This window comes from Silurus meridionalis, chromosome 2 (genome assembly GCF_014805685.1).
Source record: "Silurus meridionalis isolate SWU-2019-XX chromosome 2, ASM1480568v1, whole genome shotgun sequence".
NCBI classification, from domain to species: domain Eukaryota; kingdom Metazoa; phylum Chordata; class Actinopteri; order Siluriformes; family Siluridae; genus Silurus; species Silurus meridionalis.
Window position 1 is genome coordinate 13,545,936 of NC_060885.1, and position 21,226 is coordinate 13,567,161.

A 21,226-nucleotide genomic window follows, 5' to 3' on the forward strand; every position below is an offset into this window, starting at 1 on the left:
ACATCACAATTTGCTAAGCAAAGAAGATTTATCTTTGACCTGTGTTGGATCAGTCATAGACCATTTATATCAAAGTTCTGATTCACAACTCCATATTTTTAAGTTGTGTTTTAATACCGATTGCCTATTGTGTGGCAGTTTTTTTTAGTGTATAGCTGATTTCATACATCATACATCTTGTTGCAGTTAAAACTGTAGAAGCAAAGCGGGGCAGCGAGCGCCCTGCCCCGCTTTGCTTCTACAGTTTTAACTGCAACAAGCACTAATTAAGGGCCAGTGGGTCAGTGGTCCCTGGCTTTCATTTTAAGAGCTGCAGACAAGACCACAAATGTCAGAGTTGCCAGATTGGGCTAGTTTTAAATAAATACTCAGTGTTCAACAAAACCCAGCCATTAGGGAGGCACAAGCCAGTGCATTCTTAGTGCCGGTCCCAAGCCCGGGTAAATGGGGAGGGTTGCGTTAGGAAGGGCATCCAGCGTAAAACACGTGCCAAATCAAATATGCGGATCACAAATGAGAATTTCATACCGGATCGGTCGAGGCCCGGGTTAACAACGACCGCCACAGGTATCGTTAGCCGACAGGGTACCGTGGAAATTGGGCTACTGTTGGTCAAGGAGGAGAAGGAGAGGAGGAAGACGCCTACAGAGACGGCAGGAAAGGAGCAGTGTAGGAGAGTGGAGGTTCGGGTTGGTACTTTAAATGTTGGTACTATGACGGGTAAAGGGAGAGAGGTAGCTGATATGATGGAGAGGAGAAAGGTAGATATGTTGTGTGTTCAGGAGACCAAGTGGAAAGGGAGTAAGGCCAGGAACATTGGAGGTGGGTTTAAACTGTTTTATCATGGTGTGGATGGAAAGAGAAATGGTGTAGGGGTGATTCTGAAGGAAGAGTACAGTAAGAGTGTAGTGGAGGTGAAGAGAGTTTCTGATAGGGTGATGATCGTGAAGGTGGAAGTTGAAGGGATGATGATAAATGTCATCAGTGCCTATGCTCCACAAGTTGGCTGTGAGATGGAGGAGAAGGAAAGATTCTGGAGTGAATTAGATGAAGTGGTAGATGGTGTACCTAGGAAAGAACGGTTAGTGATTGGGGCGGACTTTAATGGGCATGTGGGTGAAGGGAACAGAGGTGATGAGGAGGTGATGGGTAGGTATGGTTTTAAGGAGAGGAATGTGGAAGGGCAGATGGTGGTAGATTTTGCTAAAAGGATGGAAATGGCAGTGGTGAACACTTATTTTAAGAAGAAGGAGGATCATAGGGTGACGATAAGAGTGGAGGAAGGTGCACACAGGTGGACTATGTGCTATGCAGGAGATGCAACCTGAAGGAGATTGGCGACTGTAAGGTGTTGGCAGGGGACAGTGTAGCTAGACAGCATAGGATGGTGGTCTGTAGGATGGTTTTGGAGGCGAGGATGAAGAGGAGGAGAGTGAGGACTGAAAGAAGAATAAGATGGTGGAAACTGAAGGAGGAAGAGTGTAGTGTGAGGTTCAGGGAAGAGGTCAGAGAGAGGCTCAGTGGTGTTAAGGAGGTGTTGGATGATTGGGCAACTACTGCAGGAGTGATGAGGGAGGCAGCTAGAAAAGTACTTGGTGTGACATCTGGAAATAGAAAGGAAGACAAGGAGACGTGGTGGTGGAATGAGGAAGTGCAGGAGAGCATAAGGAGAAAGAGGTTGGCAAAACAGAAGTGGGATAGACAGAGTGATGAGAAAAGTAGGCAGGAGTACAAGGAGATGCGGCAGCAGGTTAAGAGGATGTGGCGAAAGCCAAGGAAAAGGCATATGAGGAGCTGTATGAGAGGTTGGACACTAAGGAAGGAGAAAAGGATTTGTACCGATTGGCCAGGCAGAGGGACCGAGCTGGAAAGGATGTACTGCAAGTTAGAGCAGTAAAGGATGGAGAGGGAAATGTGTTGACTAGTGAGGAGAGTGTGTTGAGAAGGTGGAGGGAGTATTTTGAGCAGCTGATGAATGAGGAAAATCAGAGAGAGAAGGTTGGATGATGTGGAGATGGTGAAGCAGGATGTAGATAAGATTAGTAAGGAGGAAGTGAGAGCAGCGATTAAGAGGATGAAGAGTGGAAAGTCGGTTGGACCAGATGACATACCGGTGGAAGCGTGGAGATGTTTAGGAGAGATGGCAGTGGGGTTTTGACCAGATTGTTTAACAGGATTTTGGAAGGTGAGAAGATGCCTGAGGAATGGAGAAAGAGTGTGCTGGTACCGATCTTTAAGCATAAAGGAGATGTGCAGACCTGCAGTAACTACAGGGGTATTAAGTTGATCAGTCACACCATGAAGTTATGGGAAAGAGTAGTGGAAGCCAGGCTGAGAGAAGAGGTGACCATCTGTGAGCAACAGTATGGTTTCATGCCGAGGAAGAGCACCACAGATGCCATATTTGCTTTGAGAATGTTGATGGAGAAGTATAGAGAAGGACAGAAGGAATTGCATTGTGTATTTGTGGATTTAGAGAAGGCGTCGACAGGGTGCCAAGAGAGGAGTTGTGGTACTGTATGAGGAAGTCAGGTGTGTCGGAGAAGTATGTAAGGGTGGTGCAGGACATGTATGAGGACAGTGTGACGGCAGTGAAGTGTGCAGTAGGTACGACAGACTGGTTTAGAGTGAAGGTTGGACTGCATCAAGGATCGGCCCTGAGCCCTTTCCTGTTTGCAGTGGTGATGGACAGGTTGACGGACGAGGTCAGACAGGAGTCTCCCTGGACTATGATGTTTGCGGATGATATTGTGATTTGTTGTGAGAGTAGGGAGCAGGTTGAGAAGAGCCTGGAGAGGTGGAGATATGCACTGGAGAGAAGGGGAATGAAACTCAGTAGGAGTAAGACAGAGTACATGTGTGTGAATGAGAGGGAGGGCAGTGGAGTGGTGCGGTTGCAGGAGAAGAGCTTCAGAAGGTGGAGGAATTCAGGTACCTGGGTTCAACAGTGCAAAGTAATGGAGAGTGTGTTAGAGAAGTGAAGAAAAGAGTGCAGGCAGGGTGGAGTGGGTGGAGAAGAGTGACAGGAGTGATTTGTGATAGTAGGGTATCTGCAAAATTGAAAGGGAAAGTTTATAGGACTGTGGTGAGACCTGCGATGTTGTATGGTTTAGAGACAGTGGCATTGAGTAAAAGACAGGAGGTGGAGCTGGAGGTAGCAGAGCTAAAGATGTTGAGGTTTTCGTTGGGAGTGACGAGGATGGATAAGATTAGAAATGAGTTTATTAGAGGACAGCGCATGTAGGATGTTTTGGTGACAAGGTGAGGGAGGCGAGATTGAGATGGTTTGGACATGTGCAGAGGAGGGACATGAATTATATTGGTAGAAGAATGCTGAGGATGGAGCCACCAGGTAGGAGGAAAAGAGGAAGGCCAAAAAGGAGGTTCATGGATGTGGTGAGGGAAGACATGCAGGTAGTTGGTGTAAAAGAGGCAGATGTAGAGGACAGGGTGGTATGGAGACGGATGATCCGCTGTGGCGACCCCTAATGGGAGCAGCCGAAAGAAGAAGAAGAAGAAGTAGAAGAAGACTCAGTGTTCAACAAGATCTTAGTTAATGACAAACAATTATAAATAAAAAATATAGCTGCAAGCAGCGATTACCGGGGTTCAAGCACCTAAGGCACCTGAAGCTCGTAAGAAAAAAAAACACAACATTAGTAACATGCACACCTAGTTTCTCTCCGATCGGCTTCCGTTAAGCTTGTATAATAGGTGCTCAAAGTTCATTGGCCAATTGCGGCTATGTTTGTCGAAATATTTGAATGACCTCATAGACCCTTCTGGCACATTGCACATGGATACTGCAAGCCAATTTGACGGGACAACGGATGAGTAGTAAAAGCCGTTTTGAGGGTTTTTCCCCCATCTTATAGCACCACCAAGTGGTCAAGCTCCACGATTTTTTTAACTCTTGAGTGAGCGCATACATGTCTACTGAGTTTGGTGACGATATCTCATTCCATTCATGAGTTAAAGCCATTTCAGTTAAAGTGGCCCAGCCTATTTTAAAAATTGTAAAATTTTAACCGTTGTAACGCTTTTTGATTGATAGTCACTTTCCAGGTAACATGTCTGCACTGGTTAAGGTTAGATTGGGCAAAAAACCTAGGACTAGTCATTTAACATAATTGAGAATTATTAATGTGCGATTTGATTGACAGCAGTGGTCCTTAAGGGAAAAGGTGCGGAGGAGGAGAAGATTATCAAATGATATTAAAATTGAGAGTATGTTTTAAAAATCATGCAATATACAATCATTTATAAACTTGAAAAACACAATTACCCCCAAGTGGCCTCTCTCTCTCTCTATCCCTATGTATATATATATTGAGAAACGTGAAGGTCGTCATAGCTCATTGTGACACAATGAACACAGACACTGCATGCCAAGTTTCAGGTCTATCGGACGAACAGTTGCGGAGTTATAGCCGTTTTCCTTTTTTAGTGCCTCTAAGTGGCAAAGCTATGAATTTTTTTTTTATTTAACCAAAGACTAGGCTCATACACATGTCTACCAAGTATGGTATAGATATCTCATTCCATTCATGAGTTCTAGCCATTTCGGTAAAAGAGCCATTTCACCCATTTCTAACATTTTGGTGACCCTTTGCAACCATAAATCAAAAGTAAAACTTGTTTTAAATAATTATAGATATTGAATGCCCAGGGGACATTTCTGCTACTGGTTATGGCGAAAAACCTAGTATTATTTAGCAAAAGTAGGCTTTGGACTTTTTAAAGAAAACACTGACTTTGTAGAGCGAATCCGTCAACAAAGCATTTTCTTTGTTTTGACCCAAGAATATAAAATTTTGAGTCAACAACATTGTATGAGCCATGGCCAAAAATATGCGAGATTATGTTTTTTGGACTGTATCACCTCCCACTTTGACCAATTGGTTTGATATTTTGTCAAGCTCTCCCCAAAAAGCTCTAACAACTGGCCAAGCTTCAAGTCTCTGGGCCTTACAGTTTAGTCTGCAGGATCACTTTTAGGGCGTAATAATAAAAATACAATAATAATAATAATAATAATAATAAATCCCTACAATCACAATAGGGTTTCTGCACTACGTGCTTGAACCCTTAATTTCACAAAAAGCAAAGTGTCTATAGGTCTATGAATCACAATGATAGTACATCAGAATGCATGAGAAACATGTAATTCACGTCCTTAGAAAGGTTGAGGGGACAAAGGTTTCACTTTTCCAATCCCAGAGCTCGGTTTTTGTGTGCTTTTTAAAATGTAGTTCAGCTGGACATTTTACTTAAGTTTGATGGCCCAATGTGCATGTGTTCGATTTAAATAGTTACATAAATATCGTTATTTTGTGGTGCTTCTGTCACATTGCAATATTAAAGCTACTGTCTAAGGATTCCATATTAGTAAATATGCCTGGCCTCTGTCATCTTTATACTTGTAGCAGGAAACACTGTTCACTACTTAGAAGGACCAGCAGGAGGCGCCCTGAAAACAGTGTGGGCTCCAAGGACAACTTGCCCTCTATTAATCCGTGTACATCAGAGTGGAAACATATCAGAGACTTTTATAAAGAGATGAAATGATATCAGAATGATTTGGTCTTGGAAATGGCATTTTTTTGTTCCTGTTGAAGTGAACTGAATGAAGTAGTCCAGCCCTCAGTGCTCCATTTGTTTGTGCCCACAGCTGTTTAAAAAAGTGTGATTGCTTTACATAGATTTATATTATTCTTTCAGGAGTAACCACTGCCAAAACTTCGCAAATGAAAACCTTTATTGGAGAGTCAACAACCGTCACAATGCAGAGAGATGAATATAATATATGCAGTTCTAATCTCTAGGATAGTGTCAATACTACTGCTCTAGAAAACCAAAGTTACATTGAATATATTTATATATATATATATATATATATATATCTTAATAAATAATCCACATTCCACTAAACACAATAACGTTGCCTATTAAAATAACATGATAAGTGTTTGTTCACGTTTAACACCCTTCACGGTCTCTGAAATAAGCCTTTCGGTGAGAGTGAAGATACCGCGAGAAGAAATGGGAATGGCATATCGACAGGAGAAATGATGGAAAAGTGTGTAGTGTTGCTCTGATTAATTACACAAGTGAACTATTGACATGACATTCGGTTCACAAGCTGAACCTTAGTGTAGACCAAAATACTCGACTTTTATGTAAGAAGCTTGAGGACAGGATCGATCTGGAGAAAGACGTGCAACATGTCAATTCTCTTTGTTTTTTACCTAAGGTGCATTTAAAAGCATTTGATGAACATTAGGTGCCTCTTCTTCTGGATCAGACTGATGCTCAAATCAGCATTCCCTTATTGACTCAAGCATGTGGAGGGCTTTTATGTGTGTGTAAATATTATATATATATATATATATATATATATATATATATATATATATATATATATATATATATATATATATATATATATATATATATATATATATATATATATATACACACATACAGGGAGTGCAGAATTATTAGGCAAGTTGTATTTTGAGGATTAATTTTATTTGAGGATTTAATTTGAACAACAACCATGTTCTCAATGAACACAAAAACTCATTAATATCAAAGCTGAATATTTTTGGAAGTAGTTTTAGTTTTAGCTATTTTAGGGGATATCTGTGTGTGCAGGTGACTATTACTGTGCATAATTATTAGGCAACAACAAAAACAAATTCATACCCATTTCAATTATTTATTTTACCAGTGAAACCAATATAACATCTCAACATTCACAAATATACATTTCTGACATTCAAAACCAAACAAAAACAAATCAGTGACCAATATAGCCACCTTTCTTTGCAAGGACACTCAAAAGCCTGCCATCCATGGATTCTGTCAGTGTTTTGATCTGTTCACCATCAACATTGCGTGCAGCAGCAACCACAGCCTCCCAGACACTGTTCAGAGAGGTGTACTGTTTTCCCTCCTTGTAAATCGCACATTTGATGATGGACCACAGGTTCTCAATGGGGTTCAGATCAGGTGAACAAGGAGGCCATATCATTAGATTTTCTTCTTTTATACCCTTTCTTGCCAGCCACGCTGTGGAGTACTTGGGCGTGTGTGATGGAGCATTGTCCTGCATGAAAATCATGTTTTTCTTGAAGGATGCAGACTTCTTCCTGTACCACTGCTTGAAGAAGGTGTCTTCCAGAAACTGGCAGTAGGACTGGGAGTTCAGCTTGACTCCATCCTCAACCCGAAAAGGCCCCACAAGCTCATCTTTGATGATACCAGCCCAAACCAGTACTCCACCTCCACCTTGCTGGCGTCTGAGTCGGACTGGAGCTCTCTGCCCTTTACCAATCCAGCCACGGGCCCATCCATCTGGCCCATCAAGACTCACTCTCATTTCATCAGTCCATAAAACCTTAGAAAAATCAGTCTTGAGATATTTCTTGGCCCAGTCTTGACGTTTCAGCTTGTGTGTCTTGTTCAGTGGTGGTCGACTTTCTGCCTTTCTTACCTTGGCCATGTCTCTGAGTATTGCACACCTTGTGCTTTTGGGCACTCAGTGATGTTGCAGCTCTGAAATATGGCCAAACTGGTGGCAAGTGGCATCTTGGCAGCTGCACGCTTGACTTTTCTCAGTTCACGGGCAGTTATTTTGCGCCTTGGTTTTTCCACACGCTTCTTGCGACCCTGTCGACTATTTTGAATGAAACGCTTGATTGTTCGATGATCACGCTTCAGAAGCTTGGCTATTTTAAGACTGCTGCATCCCTCTGCAATATATCTCACTATTTTTGACTTTTCTGAGCCTGTCAAGTCCTTCTTTTGACCCATTTTGCCAAAGGAAAGCAAGTTGCCTAATAATTATGCACACCTGATATAGGGTGTTGATGTCATTAGACCACACCTTCTCATTACAGAGATGCACATCACCTAATATGCTTAATTGGTAGTAGGCTTTCCAGCCTATACAGCTTGGAGTAAGACAACATGCATAACGAGGATGATGTGGTCAAAATACTCATTTGCCTAATAATTCTGCACTCCCTGTATACATACATACACACACATATACATACATACACACACACATATATATATATATATATATATATATATATATATATAGATGTTTCATTCAATGATCAGATCCAAGTACAAGACACAAATGTAGTCCAACAATAAAGTGACCTTATTATGTAAGATTTTTGTTTTTTGTTGCACAGCCTTCTCAGTCCCTTTTGTTTTGATGCTCTGGTAAACATAGTTAAATACACCCCAGGACCAGCAAAGATCAGCTGACTACATGGCACTTCAGCCTTGCAACAGCAGGATTAGGAAAGAGAACTGGAGTGTTCCTGCTTACGGCAGTGCTGAAGTGCGCAGTTATTATTCTATCACTTTTAATCTGAATCCCTAAATGCTGGAAAACATTTGCAGCACTGCCCGGCAGAGCAGGAAACCAGGGGCACGTCCTAAAGTCAGAGCCAATGCATTATCACGTTTCAAACCAAAAGACACAGCAAGCATTTACAAGCGCTGTAAACATAACGTGGAATTAAAATGAATACCCAAGTACAATAATAATCATACAAAGGAGAAAGGAGTCGAATGTCCATGTCACTTCACCCCACCACTAACTGTAACAATAATTACAGACACAGCAGTTACATCTCCTCATTCACCATTGGATATTTCATTACTTAAAATTAGTAAGCTAAACAAAAAAAAACAAAAAAAAATCGGGAAAATCACAAATGAAAAAATAAAAGAAATCAGGTTACAACAAAACGCAGATTTTACCTTTCAGTGTAGGCCGATCAATAATACGAGATTACAAAGAAAGACAGAAGAAAATAAAACTCTAAATTCACTGCACATTTTAAACAAATTCCAGATGCAATACTTTAAACGCAATAAAGCAGACTGCTCGGCAAAATGAAGCGCGTGTTATCCATTTATCTAAATTGCAAAGATCACTTTATACAGCTAATACTGATTAAGAGAAGAAAGAATGGCGAAGGGAATGCAGACAGAAGAAAAGCATCCACAATTATCAGGGCAGGGGGGAGGGGGGGTGGGAGAGAGCTGAAGAAAAAGATAACGAAGCAATAGGAGCAAAAAGCAACCATCCCAAATTTCTGAGTGAACAGGTGAAAGCATCGGGGTGCAGTCTATCCGAAGACACCAGGAATGGAACAGGATGAATCTGTAGATGTGTAATTGAAAGACCAGAGGGGACAAGAACATCCTTTGCTATGTGATGGGGAGGGAGGTTAAGGTGGAGGGAAAATCTTGATGGCTTATGCCTAATAAAGAGAAAAACAAAACAGAAAAGAGACAGAGAGAAACCACACCATTGAGAATCACAAGAAACATTTAAAGTAGCCTCAACTAGCAGTAGTTGCTGATGTCTTGCTAGAAGTCTTTTTGAACCCCTACAAATACACACTGCAGCCATTCTGTTCAGGTCAAAACCAGAGGGATGCTAATAATAATAATAATAATAATAATAATAATAATAATAATATAACTGGGACTTAAGTGGATAATTACTAATCAGGTTAGACTACAGTATATAACCATGTGTGGGTCAATCAATTCTAGTTTATAATATTTTTTATGTAGGACATACTTATATTCATGTACTGTTATAAGTACATTATTGTCCTGTTGTTAGCGTGTTATTAAAGCATGTGCTTCAGGGACATTCCTTGGCATGGCCAACATATGCAGGGGCAACATTTTACCAAGCCTTCAAATGGATGCCAAGTTCCAAGCAGCCAGTTGTCCAGCTTCATGGTTCTCATTAAACAGATACACTAGCCCTGTTGGGGACAGGACACACAAGTGGAACCCAAAGAGAACACATTTAAGACAGGCACCATGTTGATTGATGCAGGGTGCAATTTTATAGCTGGAGCCTATTATTAAACCCAGTCCAAATTCAGTGTTCAGAATATCCAGTACAAGGCTGAATTTGTTTAAAAAAAATACTAGATTAAACACAATTTCCCCCAAGTTATTTGAAGATTTAGAAAACTATTCAGTTGGTTTTTATACCATGAAAAAAATCCACAAAACTAGTGCGTTCCAATTACAACAGCTATAAGCTATATTCCTTTAACATCCGCTCTTTCTTCTCCCTCTCTTAAAGCTAGTGAGATGAACGGAGCTTTTCATATATCTAACAACAAACAATACACAATTTTTTTTGGGATATGTTCCCCTTCGGAGAAAATCATTTTTACCTCAAAGCACAGACATTGATTAAATCTTCTTTCTTTCATTGTAACTAAACCGTTACTTACTGAGCAACAAACTGAAAAATCATTTTTTTTTGTTTTGTTTTTTTAGTTCATTTAGGGTTTATAAGCCTTAAGTAAATTCTGAGTCAATGTATTTGGCTGGCTGTGAAAAATTGGCTGGAGAACAATAGAAATAAAATATAATATTCCTGACATAAAAGATGAACCAGGTTAAATGATGGGCATTGTCTGGCTAAGGAGGTGTGGTTTTGTTGGTCTACACTGTGTGTGACTCCAGCAGGGGAGTGAGGAGTGACTCAGCTGTAGCAGCACTGTGCAGTAAGAAGGGTGAAAGAGGCCTGGCATGATCTGCTATGCGCTCAGTCACAAACCGCTCACACTCGCACAGCCTGCCAATGCTGCAGTAGCCCTAAAGCAAATAAAAACTGGTCTGGGTGTGGAGATAGTTACACCTCATGTCTAAGCAGAATGATGAATAAATGACTAAATGGCAAGTACATGACTAAATGACTGCTGTAATTGTTTTTCTTGCTGTGTCTGTCAGAGTACTTGCTCATCGCTGCTGGCTGTAGTACTGCAGTGCCTATTTGCAAGGGTAAAATAAGGGTAAACAAACTGCTCACTGTTAGCAATCTATTTTGAGCTAGCGGCTGTTATTATTTTGCTTCAGTTAACGCAAGTTGGACCAGAGGACATCGTGAAGTAGAGTACAAACCACCACATCCAGAAGAACCGATCTCATTGGCTGATTGGTTGTCATGGGGATGTTATTAACAATAAACTAATGGATACAGTTGGTTAGTATCACAAAAAGCTGATCATAACACAGTATACTTAGTGCACGAGTGCATGCATAGTTAGATAATGCAAAACCGAACAAAAGGCAATGATGACGGTGAAGGTCGCACCTGCTTCATGCATAAATGAACCACAAAACACACTTCAAGCACATCAGATCCATATAAATAATATACAACCACTCCTAATTAAACAATCAAGTCACTTTACCTAAGATCGATAAACAAACACTAATAATGGGTTGCCAAATAGCAGGAAACAAAAGCATGGCCAGGTAGCATGGTGCCCTTCATTCCAGTCTGCTTTCAGAAATGCTGGCAACTCTCCATTTCTGCACAGTGTGTGCAGAAGCTCTACATTATCCCCTCATTTACTCAGGCATGGCTGTATCCAGCACTTATTATGCACCCAGTGCAATCCAAACATTCTAACCAGACACAGCATACACACAAACACACAATTTTCTAAATGCAGTTGCAATGTTACTCCAACACTAGAGCACATACCACTGTGTTGCATTTGTCAGAAAAACAGAATATAGACTGCAATATCTTAAATAAATCTGATAGAGGCTAATGCAAATTAAACAAGCAAACAATAAAACATGTCAGGATATGCCATTATAGAGAAATTAACAGTTAACCGAGTTTCCAACAACCATTATTTTCCAACAGCAGCACATACAAATGTCTTTTGTCTGCCTCTTTTATCGTAGCTATTATAATTTATTATTTTAAATGACAAACATCTTTAACCATAAAACAGGATATAATTCCTGATTAGTAATTATATATGTATGTAATAGTGGTTAATAAGTCTTATTCTTAAGTTAATAAGTAATTTCGTAAAAAAAATTTTAAGTTAATAAATCGTAGCTTGTAACTAATAAACTGCAAAAATTAATTGTGCTCAAACCTAATGCTCTTTTATGGAAGATAAACAAAAGGACAGGCTTTACTCCTGTCTAGCATCGACACTTGAGGCTCCTTCCATTAATTTTAAATTAAATGTGTCCTTATAAATTCCTGCACTATATAATATATATATGAATAATATATTTATATTCAGAATGATGAAGCTTTTAATCAGTCTTCGATTATGAGCATAAAAACTAATTGAGGTACATTAGGTCACGAATCGTAGCTGTTGTTTCAGGGTTCAGGCTGAAAAACTAAAATGAACACTATAGCCATTACAGTCATGGTTGCAGGCTTTTATTTATTCTAAATTCGTCGTTCTTTCCTCAGTATAAACTGCAATGCCAGGGATATGACCATAATCATGCACCACACAACCCACATAGCGCCAAACACCACATTATAGAAACACCCAAGCAGAAAGGACCAAACAGCAGACTCTCAAAATGTGGGCTGGGTTTAAGACCGCCCTTCTGGGACACTAAATAGTGCCTGTGCACCATTTCTAATAACTAACACAAATGTGTTAAATAACTCAAACACTCCAAAACACAGAAGGGTGAGCAGCAGTAGAAGTGTGGGTTAATGTGCAGTAGTGTGGTGCAGCTCATATATCAAGCAAAAAAACATCATGGCACAGTATGCAAGGACACACGGGGCTATGCAGATGAGCAGTGCATGCGGTGAAGTTTAAAATAAAGCAAAGCTGGAAACAGAGGCACGGCAAGCATTTGGAACACATACAGCATCTCTCTCTCCTGCAGAAGCCCCAAATATGTTTACTCTGCTCACCAGTAGACTTTTAAAAACAAAACACTTCAAGCTGCAAAGTAGTGCTCAGCTGAGTTAATTATATACAGTCCATACACCAGATTACAGTGTACAACCAAACCAATTTAATTTTTTGACCTTACCTTTAAAATATAAAACTGTATAGATAAAAAGTTTAAACGAGTTGCTCACACACTTGTAAGCATTATATTCTGCCTTGTGGTGAATTAAGTGTAAAAAAAACTTTTATAATTATACATTTTTAATTAATTAGATTTATATAATCAAATTATATATACTTTTTAAAATATATATTTTTAATAGCTCTCTACTGCTACAATGTGGATTGCAATTGCAATAAAGACAGACAACCGTCTTTTCCACACCAGCACCCTCTTATGTAATAACCCTCTTATGTTCACCAGATGAGTTCTGGGCCCAAAAATGTAATAAGAAATGTGATGAGAAACTGAAAATGGAAACTAGCTGGTGCCACTGCACAACAATATACCAAATCAAAAGGTACACTCTTACAAATTACAAGCTGCACCTTTAAATGTCTTGCAGAGAGGACTAAAGTGGAATAAGAGAAAAATTAGCAATGCTGGCTTCTGCATGAGGCATGTGCTTTTATAGGTGCTCAAAATGCTCAAGTAACATTTCATATCATACAAAAACATTCTGTATATTAATATTTCAAGCAAACAAATGTTAAATACAAATACAAGCATATAACCATGCTTTAAAGGAGATGAAATATACCAGGACACTCAATCAGCATTTGGTTCTATATAAGCATCAGTAGACAATAACATGACAGAGCAGCCTTGCCTGAGTACACTAGACTGCTACCTATGTATCAGTATAACAGTCATCATCATTGAATTTATCCTTAAAAATTAAATTAAATAATAATGTTTCTGCAACTATCTAGCTATGCATGTTAAAAACGCAAATAAGACATACCAGAATTTAGTATGGCACATGTACCCATGTCATTCAAACCCTGTTCTTTTTTCTTAGAAACTCCTGTTGGATTCATGCCTATTCTTTAAAGATCACTATACTCCGCTATATACTGCAGGGCTGAAATCAATTCCAGGTAAAGTTTAATTCTCCGTTTGATGGTTCTACACTAAAAACTAAAAATCCTGCTATTAAAAAAAAATTCTTCTGTCAAGGTCCATCATAAACACTGCTCTATCGAAGCTGGAGGAAATGAGGGTATTTAAATCTAAAGTAGTACTGCAAGATATTTTTTTTTTGCTGTAGTCTTTTACAACACTATTTCCTCCTGGATTCTGCTAGCAGTTTTCTAGCTACAGGATTAAGGCAAGGCTGCTCTGTACACATCCGAATGCTACTGAGCTCCAATTGGATGATGAAGTGGATATGTACTTACCCCACTCCACTCTATGCCCATACTCACTTCCTCTCCAGCCTCTGAGCTGCTATCGTATTTAACGCTGGACATGCTATCCCTGCTCCTCCTCCTCTCTCCATCACCCTCCTTCAGAATTTCAACCACACGGCTCTGGTTGATGGGATCGATCCCCTAAAAGACAAAAGCACACACACTCAATGAGCATAATCATTAAAATAATTCTATTCTATCAAGATCATTACTATGGGCTGGTTGTGATGCAGTGACCATTAATGATTTAATCGGTAATGTTTGTTCTACAGAGGGGAGATTTGTGGATAATGAAGAGCTTATGAATGGCGGAGGACTGACGCTGTTCCTATTTTAAGCAAAATGACTTACTGTGTTACTCTGGTATCCAAAGCAAGCCACAGAAGAAAGGAAGTAAAAAGGAACACATCAGTATAGCTCTTACAGTTGGTGAGCATTCAAAATGTTTAAGAATGATCTAATACGTTTCACAAAAGAGGGTTTTTAAAGGTCTACATGCTACACTGTTCTGTACGGTGTTCTGTAGGATTACGTAACTGACCTGCTTGCGGGATCTCATGGCACACTCCTCCAGGGTGTCCGCAGCCTCCATCTTGCCTTGCCGGCGGTAAAGCGCACCCAGATTCCTCAGAGTGGTGTTCACAGTTGGACTTAACACACAGTCGTGATTGTTAACAAACATTTCTTTTTAAATTGCCAGAAACATTTGATTTAAAAAAAATAATAATATAATTTAAGCCACTGCATAAGATACCTGTTGACTTTGCAAGCCTTGTACCAGCCCCCATATTCTCCATATGGGGTGTTGTCTCTTTGCTTGCCCTGAAGTAACCCAAACAGAAAAGAGGACTTGTTAAAAAAAATCATTACTTCAGAAGAGGGGGAAAATGCTATTCCTGAGCTTCTCTGATTTGACTTGTCAATCCTGTAAATGTATCTTCGTAGTGAGCGGTGTATCAGTGGTGTATGTACAAGCAAACTCTTGTAAAACAATATCACACCACGATTTTAAGCATGAAAGGATTCTAACTCCACAACGGCAGGATGCAAGCCAAAAAAAAAAAAATCAATAAGGCAAAATAGATTTAGGTGTAAATGAATTTGAGTACTTTTGCTGATCAGGTCAGACTGACTTAAAACCTATGAATGCTGGTCAGCTTAATCATGCTTGTGAAATTTGTTTTATTTTCCTGCTGCTCAATAGTCCTAGCTTAAGTATTAACAATAGGCAAACAGTGCCAAGTTCTTCTAAATCAATCAACCAAAATAGTTGTGTTTCAATGTCTATTAACAAACAAATATGATTCCCCCTACATTCATCCTGCAGTCCAGGCTAAGCATTTTGCTGTGGCATTATAGTGAAACAAATCATTTACAGTCAAACAGAACAAAAAAAAAATTTTAAGTAGCCAGCTAATGTTAGGTGGCTAATTCTCTATGTAAAATGTGCGCTTGGTTGGTGATGCACAGGCAGGCTGCTGCTGGATCGCACAGAAACTTTCTATTTTCATTACACAATTCTAAAGGAGTAGCATATAATATATAAACCCAAAGTCACACATACTTGTACCGTGTCCCACACTAATTAGTGCACAGTATGCAGCTTTTAAATTCAGTATTGAATTCTCACTGAACGTACATGGACTTGCAGCACCAGTGAAACACGAGTCGCATTACAGAGTCTCGTATTTCACAGCTTTAATATACAACATCGAATTTCTGATAGCTAACAGAGGCTGAGAAAATTAGGTCTTTTCATAGAGGTGAAAAATCATTGGGATCTTGAGTATTTCATTGGATTAGCACGTAACAAGACACATACTTACTTTGCTCATCTCTTCCCTTTCCTCAGCATGCATCCAGATAGGTTTGTTTTGAGCTGTGGGCAGAGACATGGCAGCTCCGTATAAGTTAACATTCTACTCTCAGATCAGGATTTCATTTCATGTTTTATAACTAAACATAATAAAGCTTCAAAAATATAGCATTATGTATTGGAATGGAGTACATTTAGAATTTTTACACTTTTACATGAAGATAGATGCCGATGACGGGTTACGATTCTGTCAGTGGATGTAAGGTTGCAGGTTTAAAATGCCAGGACTGCCAGAAATCCACTGGTGTATTTTCAACCTTCCGCTGCTTAGTTCTGTGCTTGAGTTATATTCTAGACCAGGGGTCACCAACGCGGTGCCCACGGGCACCAGGTTGCCCGCAAGGACCACGAGTCTCCGCGAGCCTTTTCTAAAAATAGCTGTTTCCTACCTTGTTAAATCATTGTTGATAATTATTGTGAGAAATCAAACATTATCAGTGTCTTCACACAGATCAGGGGTGTCAAACTCAGTGTCAAATCCGGCCTGCGAGATGATTTTATAAAGATCTATTAATAGTTATTAATGTCGCGGCGATATGAAGTGCTGATAACACAAACTACAGATCCCATAATGCAGCGCTTAAGCTGCCTTACCGAACGCTAGACTACCTGGGAACATTCCAGCGTCAATCAAGTCGAGCTTCTGCTGATTTATTTAACCCTATTGTAAAGTTATTGTGAAGCCCCTCACAATGGTGAAGAGAAATGTGTATTCTGAAAACAGAGCCTTTCAAAACCGATGGGATTCTGAGTAGATGTTTACTGACACTGCCGGTAAACATGTGTGTCTTATTTGTGGAGCGAATGTGGCTGTAATTAGGAATAGAATCTAAGACGGAACTACGAGACAAAACATCAGGAGAAGCTGGAGAACAGAAGATACAGAAAGTAGAAAAGTTAAAGTAGAATCTGACATTTCAGCAGATGTTTTTCACCAGAGCAAAATCACAAAGTGAAGCTGGTGTGAAAACAGAGGAGAAATCAGAGGCACATCAGCCGGTTATTTACTGAGGCAGAGTTTCTGAAGAGCTGCATGATGAAGGTGTGAAATGTCTTGTGTTTGACAGGAGATATTTTTATGGAGAGCAAAATATTTTAAGTTATTTAAAGTTTAAGATTATTTTTTTATAAAATGGCATAAGAGCAAAGAAATCTGATTGTTTTGATTCGTTGTTATTTTAACGTTTACTTAAAAGCACAATTTTTATTGATTTGTTCAGGGGTTTTTTCGCATGTTCATATTTCTAACTTGTATAATTTTGACAGGAGATATTTTTATGGAGAGCAAAGTATTTCAAGTTATTCAAAGTTTATGTATTCTATTAATATTACATATAAATATTACACATAAACCTATCTTAATAAAAAGTGTATATTCTTGTTTTAAGAGAAGTTATTGTGCATGTAAAAAAAATTTAACTCAGTGAAATGATGACCAAAACGTCATTGAAATAATATATATATATATATATATATATATATATATATATATATATATATATATATATATATATATATATAAAAAGATTAATCAAACCTTAGATTAATCAAAATATGATTGGAAATATGAAAAAAGTTGAATTTAAAAAGTACACCAGTATATGGTTACATTTAGCTTGTTTATATATTATGCTTATCTCGAATACAAAAACAGTGTAATACATCACCAGGACTTACCATCAACTGACCCAAACTCCTTCTCATGGGCACGGGTAAGAATCTCTTTGTAAAGAATCTCAGCCTCCTTGTATTTCCCTTGTTTGAGAAAGCATGAAGCCTGTGAAGAAAATAGTCGTAGAATAATTTACTAGACGATAAAGTTGGTTTGAATTCGACTGCTCCTAATAAAGCAGTGCTCTCGTGCTTTAGGGACAAAATACATTTTAGTGTGTGTGTGTGTGTGTGAGAGAGCTGGAAATGTAACTTAATGGCAATATGAAAAATAAATATCACCATCTTAGGCAACTTTTTTTGTAATGCTCTTCTGTAATGCTCTTTTGTAATGTTCTTCTGCAATTCTGTAATATCTTTCTAAATAAATTGGCTCTGTAATAGCTTGCTTTTCACTACCTGTGTGAAGACATGCATTTAAGCTTATAGTGGACTGACCACAATATAAAAGGAATATTATTTAGGGTGAATGATTACTTGGATTTAGTCTCTCCTGAACACTGAGTTTGAATTGCAATGTTTCTTTGCTCACATTGATCTTTAGTTACAAAAATAAAAAAATCCCCTCTAGCCTTCTATGTGACTAAGCTAATAGGGTGAGACCTTCACTACTAGCTTTGAGAACTGTTTAATGCACAGGGAAAAACAAAAGAATTGGTAAAAGATATACTTCTCACCAGATTGTTCTTGGTCTTAGCAACGTTAGGGTCATCAGGGCCTAGCCTGCACTCATAAATCTCCAAAGCCCTGCAGTAGTAGTACTCCACCTCCTCATACTTGCCCTGGTTCTGACACAGCAAGGCCAGGTTGTTCAGCTGCTTAGCCACATCCGGGTGGTCCTTTCCAAGCACCTGAGAAAGGAGGCCAAGCACACAACATATATACCTTTACAATGTCTGTCCTTACTCTTTTGATTGCCAAGGCAGTAACATGATAAAAGAGCTTTAATGTGCTCACTGTAAGAAAAAGAACATTAAGATGGCTTTCAAACACTCTTGCCAGCCCCACTGCTCTGTCCAGCATTAAGCAGGCTATTCAAAGTGGGTGTAAGATTTCTGCTGTTTGCTCAGCATCGACATGATCTCATAAAAGCTGAATCAATATGAGGGGCTGCAATATAGCTTACTCAGGCGCTGCACAATCTCACTTGAGGCTTTAAGTGCTTATACTTGCTACATATAAATGTGCTTCAAAGTCAGAATATTTGACACAGCTTACCTTTCGTGTTATCATAGTTAAGATGTATTTTTATGAGACCAACACATTCACACTACATATTCAGGTTAGTCATATTTTATTGTCATATACATCATGTCACAAAAGAATATTATTCAACAATGTCATGTGGTCAATGATTTATAACCATAGGCAGAGATTGAAGCACATGATGATTACGGTAAATGCTAAAATGTACGAAATGTTCAGACATTATATGATGCAAAATGTTTAGCCAATAAAACATTAAACAAACAAACCTGTTTGAGGAATAGCTCATGTGTTATATTTTATGTGGGCAAAACCATAAAATTCAATGTGCCTGACTGAAAACAGCCAAAGCTTTCTTATGGGAATTGCTGCACGAGTGTGTCCGTGTATTTACCTTCTCTCTGATCTCCAACGCTCTCTTACAGAGCGGCTCAGCCTCCTTATATTTTCCCCTCTTCCCGTACAGCACAGCCAGATTATTCAGAGTGGCAGCAACCTGCAGCGCAGCACACAGAAACACACCAAATTAAGAGAGATCAATTTTCCCAAAACCACCTTTATAACGTGTGACAATCTACTGCCAGCGAGCCACGTCCCAAACCTGACCCAACTGATGAAATGTATATCATATAAAAAAATAAAAAATACTATCGGTTTAAAAGCTATTTTGAGACACACAGTGTATGATAACACAGAGAGACAGATGGGTCACGCGGCTAAGATCAATACTTGGAATCTATAATCGTACTGGTAATTTCCTATCAGGTCATTCAATATCAGCAGCCTGCACAGGAGAGATAGACAGAGATGCAAATTCAGCTTGTTTTAAACAAAGAAGATAAAATAAATGTAATAGTCACTGAATTAATTGTGAACAACTGCTGAGAAAAATGAGTAATTATATTGTAGCATAGTCACCACTATTGCTAAAAAGAAATCCTCATAGACAGAGAGAGACAGAAGGGGAAAAAATCATTATATATAAATTACTAAAGAATGTCCATGAACAAGACAGATTTTCCTAACAGTAAAAAAAAAAAGAGCCAATACTTAATGCTGACCAAAGAGTCTACAGTATGTTTTCTATCCTATTTCTATTCAATGAAAGTAACCATTACCAAAAGGTAATCATTAATCTTTCCGCATTTTCACTTTCTGCAATTTGACTTTTAATCCTATTTAGCTTTAGCTGTGAAAAAGGAAAAATACAGCTATCAAAGCAGCAAAGTCTAAAAAATAAAAATCACAACACTAAAGCTAAATAACCTTGGTTAATTGCAGCACACTGGAAGGGTAACGTTTATAGCTTACTTACAGCAGGATGATCTTTGCCAAGAGTTTTCTCCCTGATGGACAGAGCATCATTGAGCAGGTGTGCTGCCTCTTTATATTTGTTCTGATCCCTGAGAGTGGCAAAGGAAGTGATGACTATCAGAGGCTCAGTGGTATTGCATTAGCAACATAACAGTGTCAGGAGCAAGCAGAAAAACTTAAATGCCTTAAAAGTTGGAAGATATCAGTATAACCTAAAAAATAAAGACAGTTTTGCTACAAACCTGTACACCAGAGCGAGGATGTTGAGCATGGTGGCAACGTCGGGATGATCATGGCCAGATGTTTTCTCCAGGTCTTCCAGAGCTTGTTTGCACAGCGGCACTGCTACCTCATATCTACCTTGAGAGGCGTACTGGATTACCAGGTTGTGAAGGGTTCGAGGCGGGCTGGGATCTCATATCCTCCCTGCTGTGCTGCTGCCACGGCTGCACTGTTGTGCTGGTGCTGCACTGGAGGGGGAGAAAAATGTCACTTCTATATGAGGAAACACAAAGCAATCTGACTTTTTTTTTTTTGTTCATAAAAACCAAAGTTATTCACTTACTTCCCTGGCCTTGTTCCTCATCATCATTAGGAAAAAGATCATCCAGAGTGTCTTTAGGTGGGTCACCGTCTTTTTCCTCCTGGAATGTCAAATGGCAAAAGAGTGTAAGCCAATTAATCACACACATTAACTTGTCTGTGAGCACTGTTTAACCATAATCCACTTTTCTTCCTCTTGGCACAGAGAAAACTGCCTCTTCACAAAAGTAAAACACATCTCAACCAAAGCCTAGAAATAGCTTGAACAATCAACAGTAAACAGAACTTGCCATGAAATTAGAATGAGAAGCTCGGCCATCCAATATTTGAAATCTTTTTACTTAGTGAATATGATCGAAACATAAAATGACAACTGTGTCCAATTACAACCAAATGTGTTTTGACAGCCTGCCATAAAAATGACAACACAACGTAGTAACATATCAAATTATTTTTGCCTTTT

The 21,226-nt window shown here is 39.0% G+C and overlaps 1 protein-coding gene across 1 annotated transcript in view; it reads right to left on the minus strand.

The window, feature by feature from the left end:
• The window catches only part of klc1b (kinesin light chain 1b), a 32,998-nt gene that overhangs the window by 4,041 nt on the left and 7,731 nt on the right, over nt 1-21,226 (minus strand). The window contains 12 exon segments of the mRNA XM_046837612.1: nt 14,142-14,294; nt 14,505-14,513; nt 14,695-14,803; nt 14,908-14,975; nt 15,980-16,032; nt 17,707-17,806; nt 18,378-18,551; nt 19,301-19,402; nt 20,222-20,309; nt 20,463-20,622; nt 20,625-20,690; nt 20,786-20,864. Coding sequence (XP_046693568.1) covers nt 14,142-14,294; nt 14,505-14,513; nt 14,695-14,803; nt 14,908-14,975; nt 15,980-16,032; nt 17,707-17,806; nt 18,378-18,551; nt 19,301-19,402; nt 20,222-20,309; nt 20,463-20,622; nt 20,625-20,690; nt 20,786-20,864 — 1,161 coding nt within the window.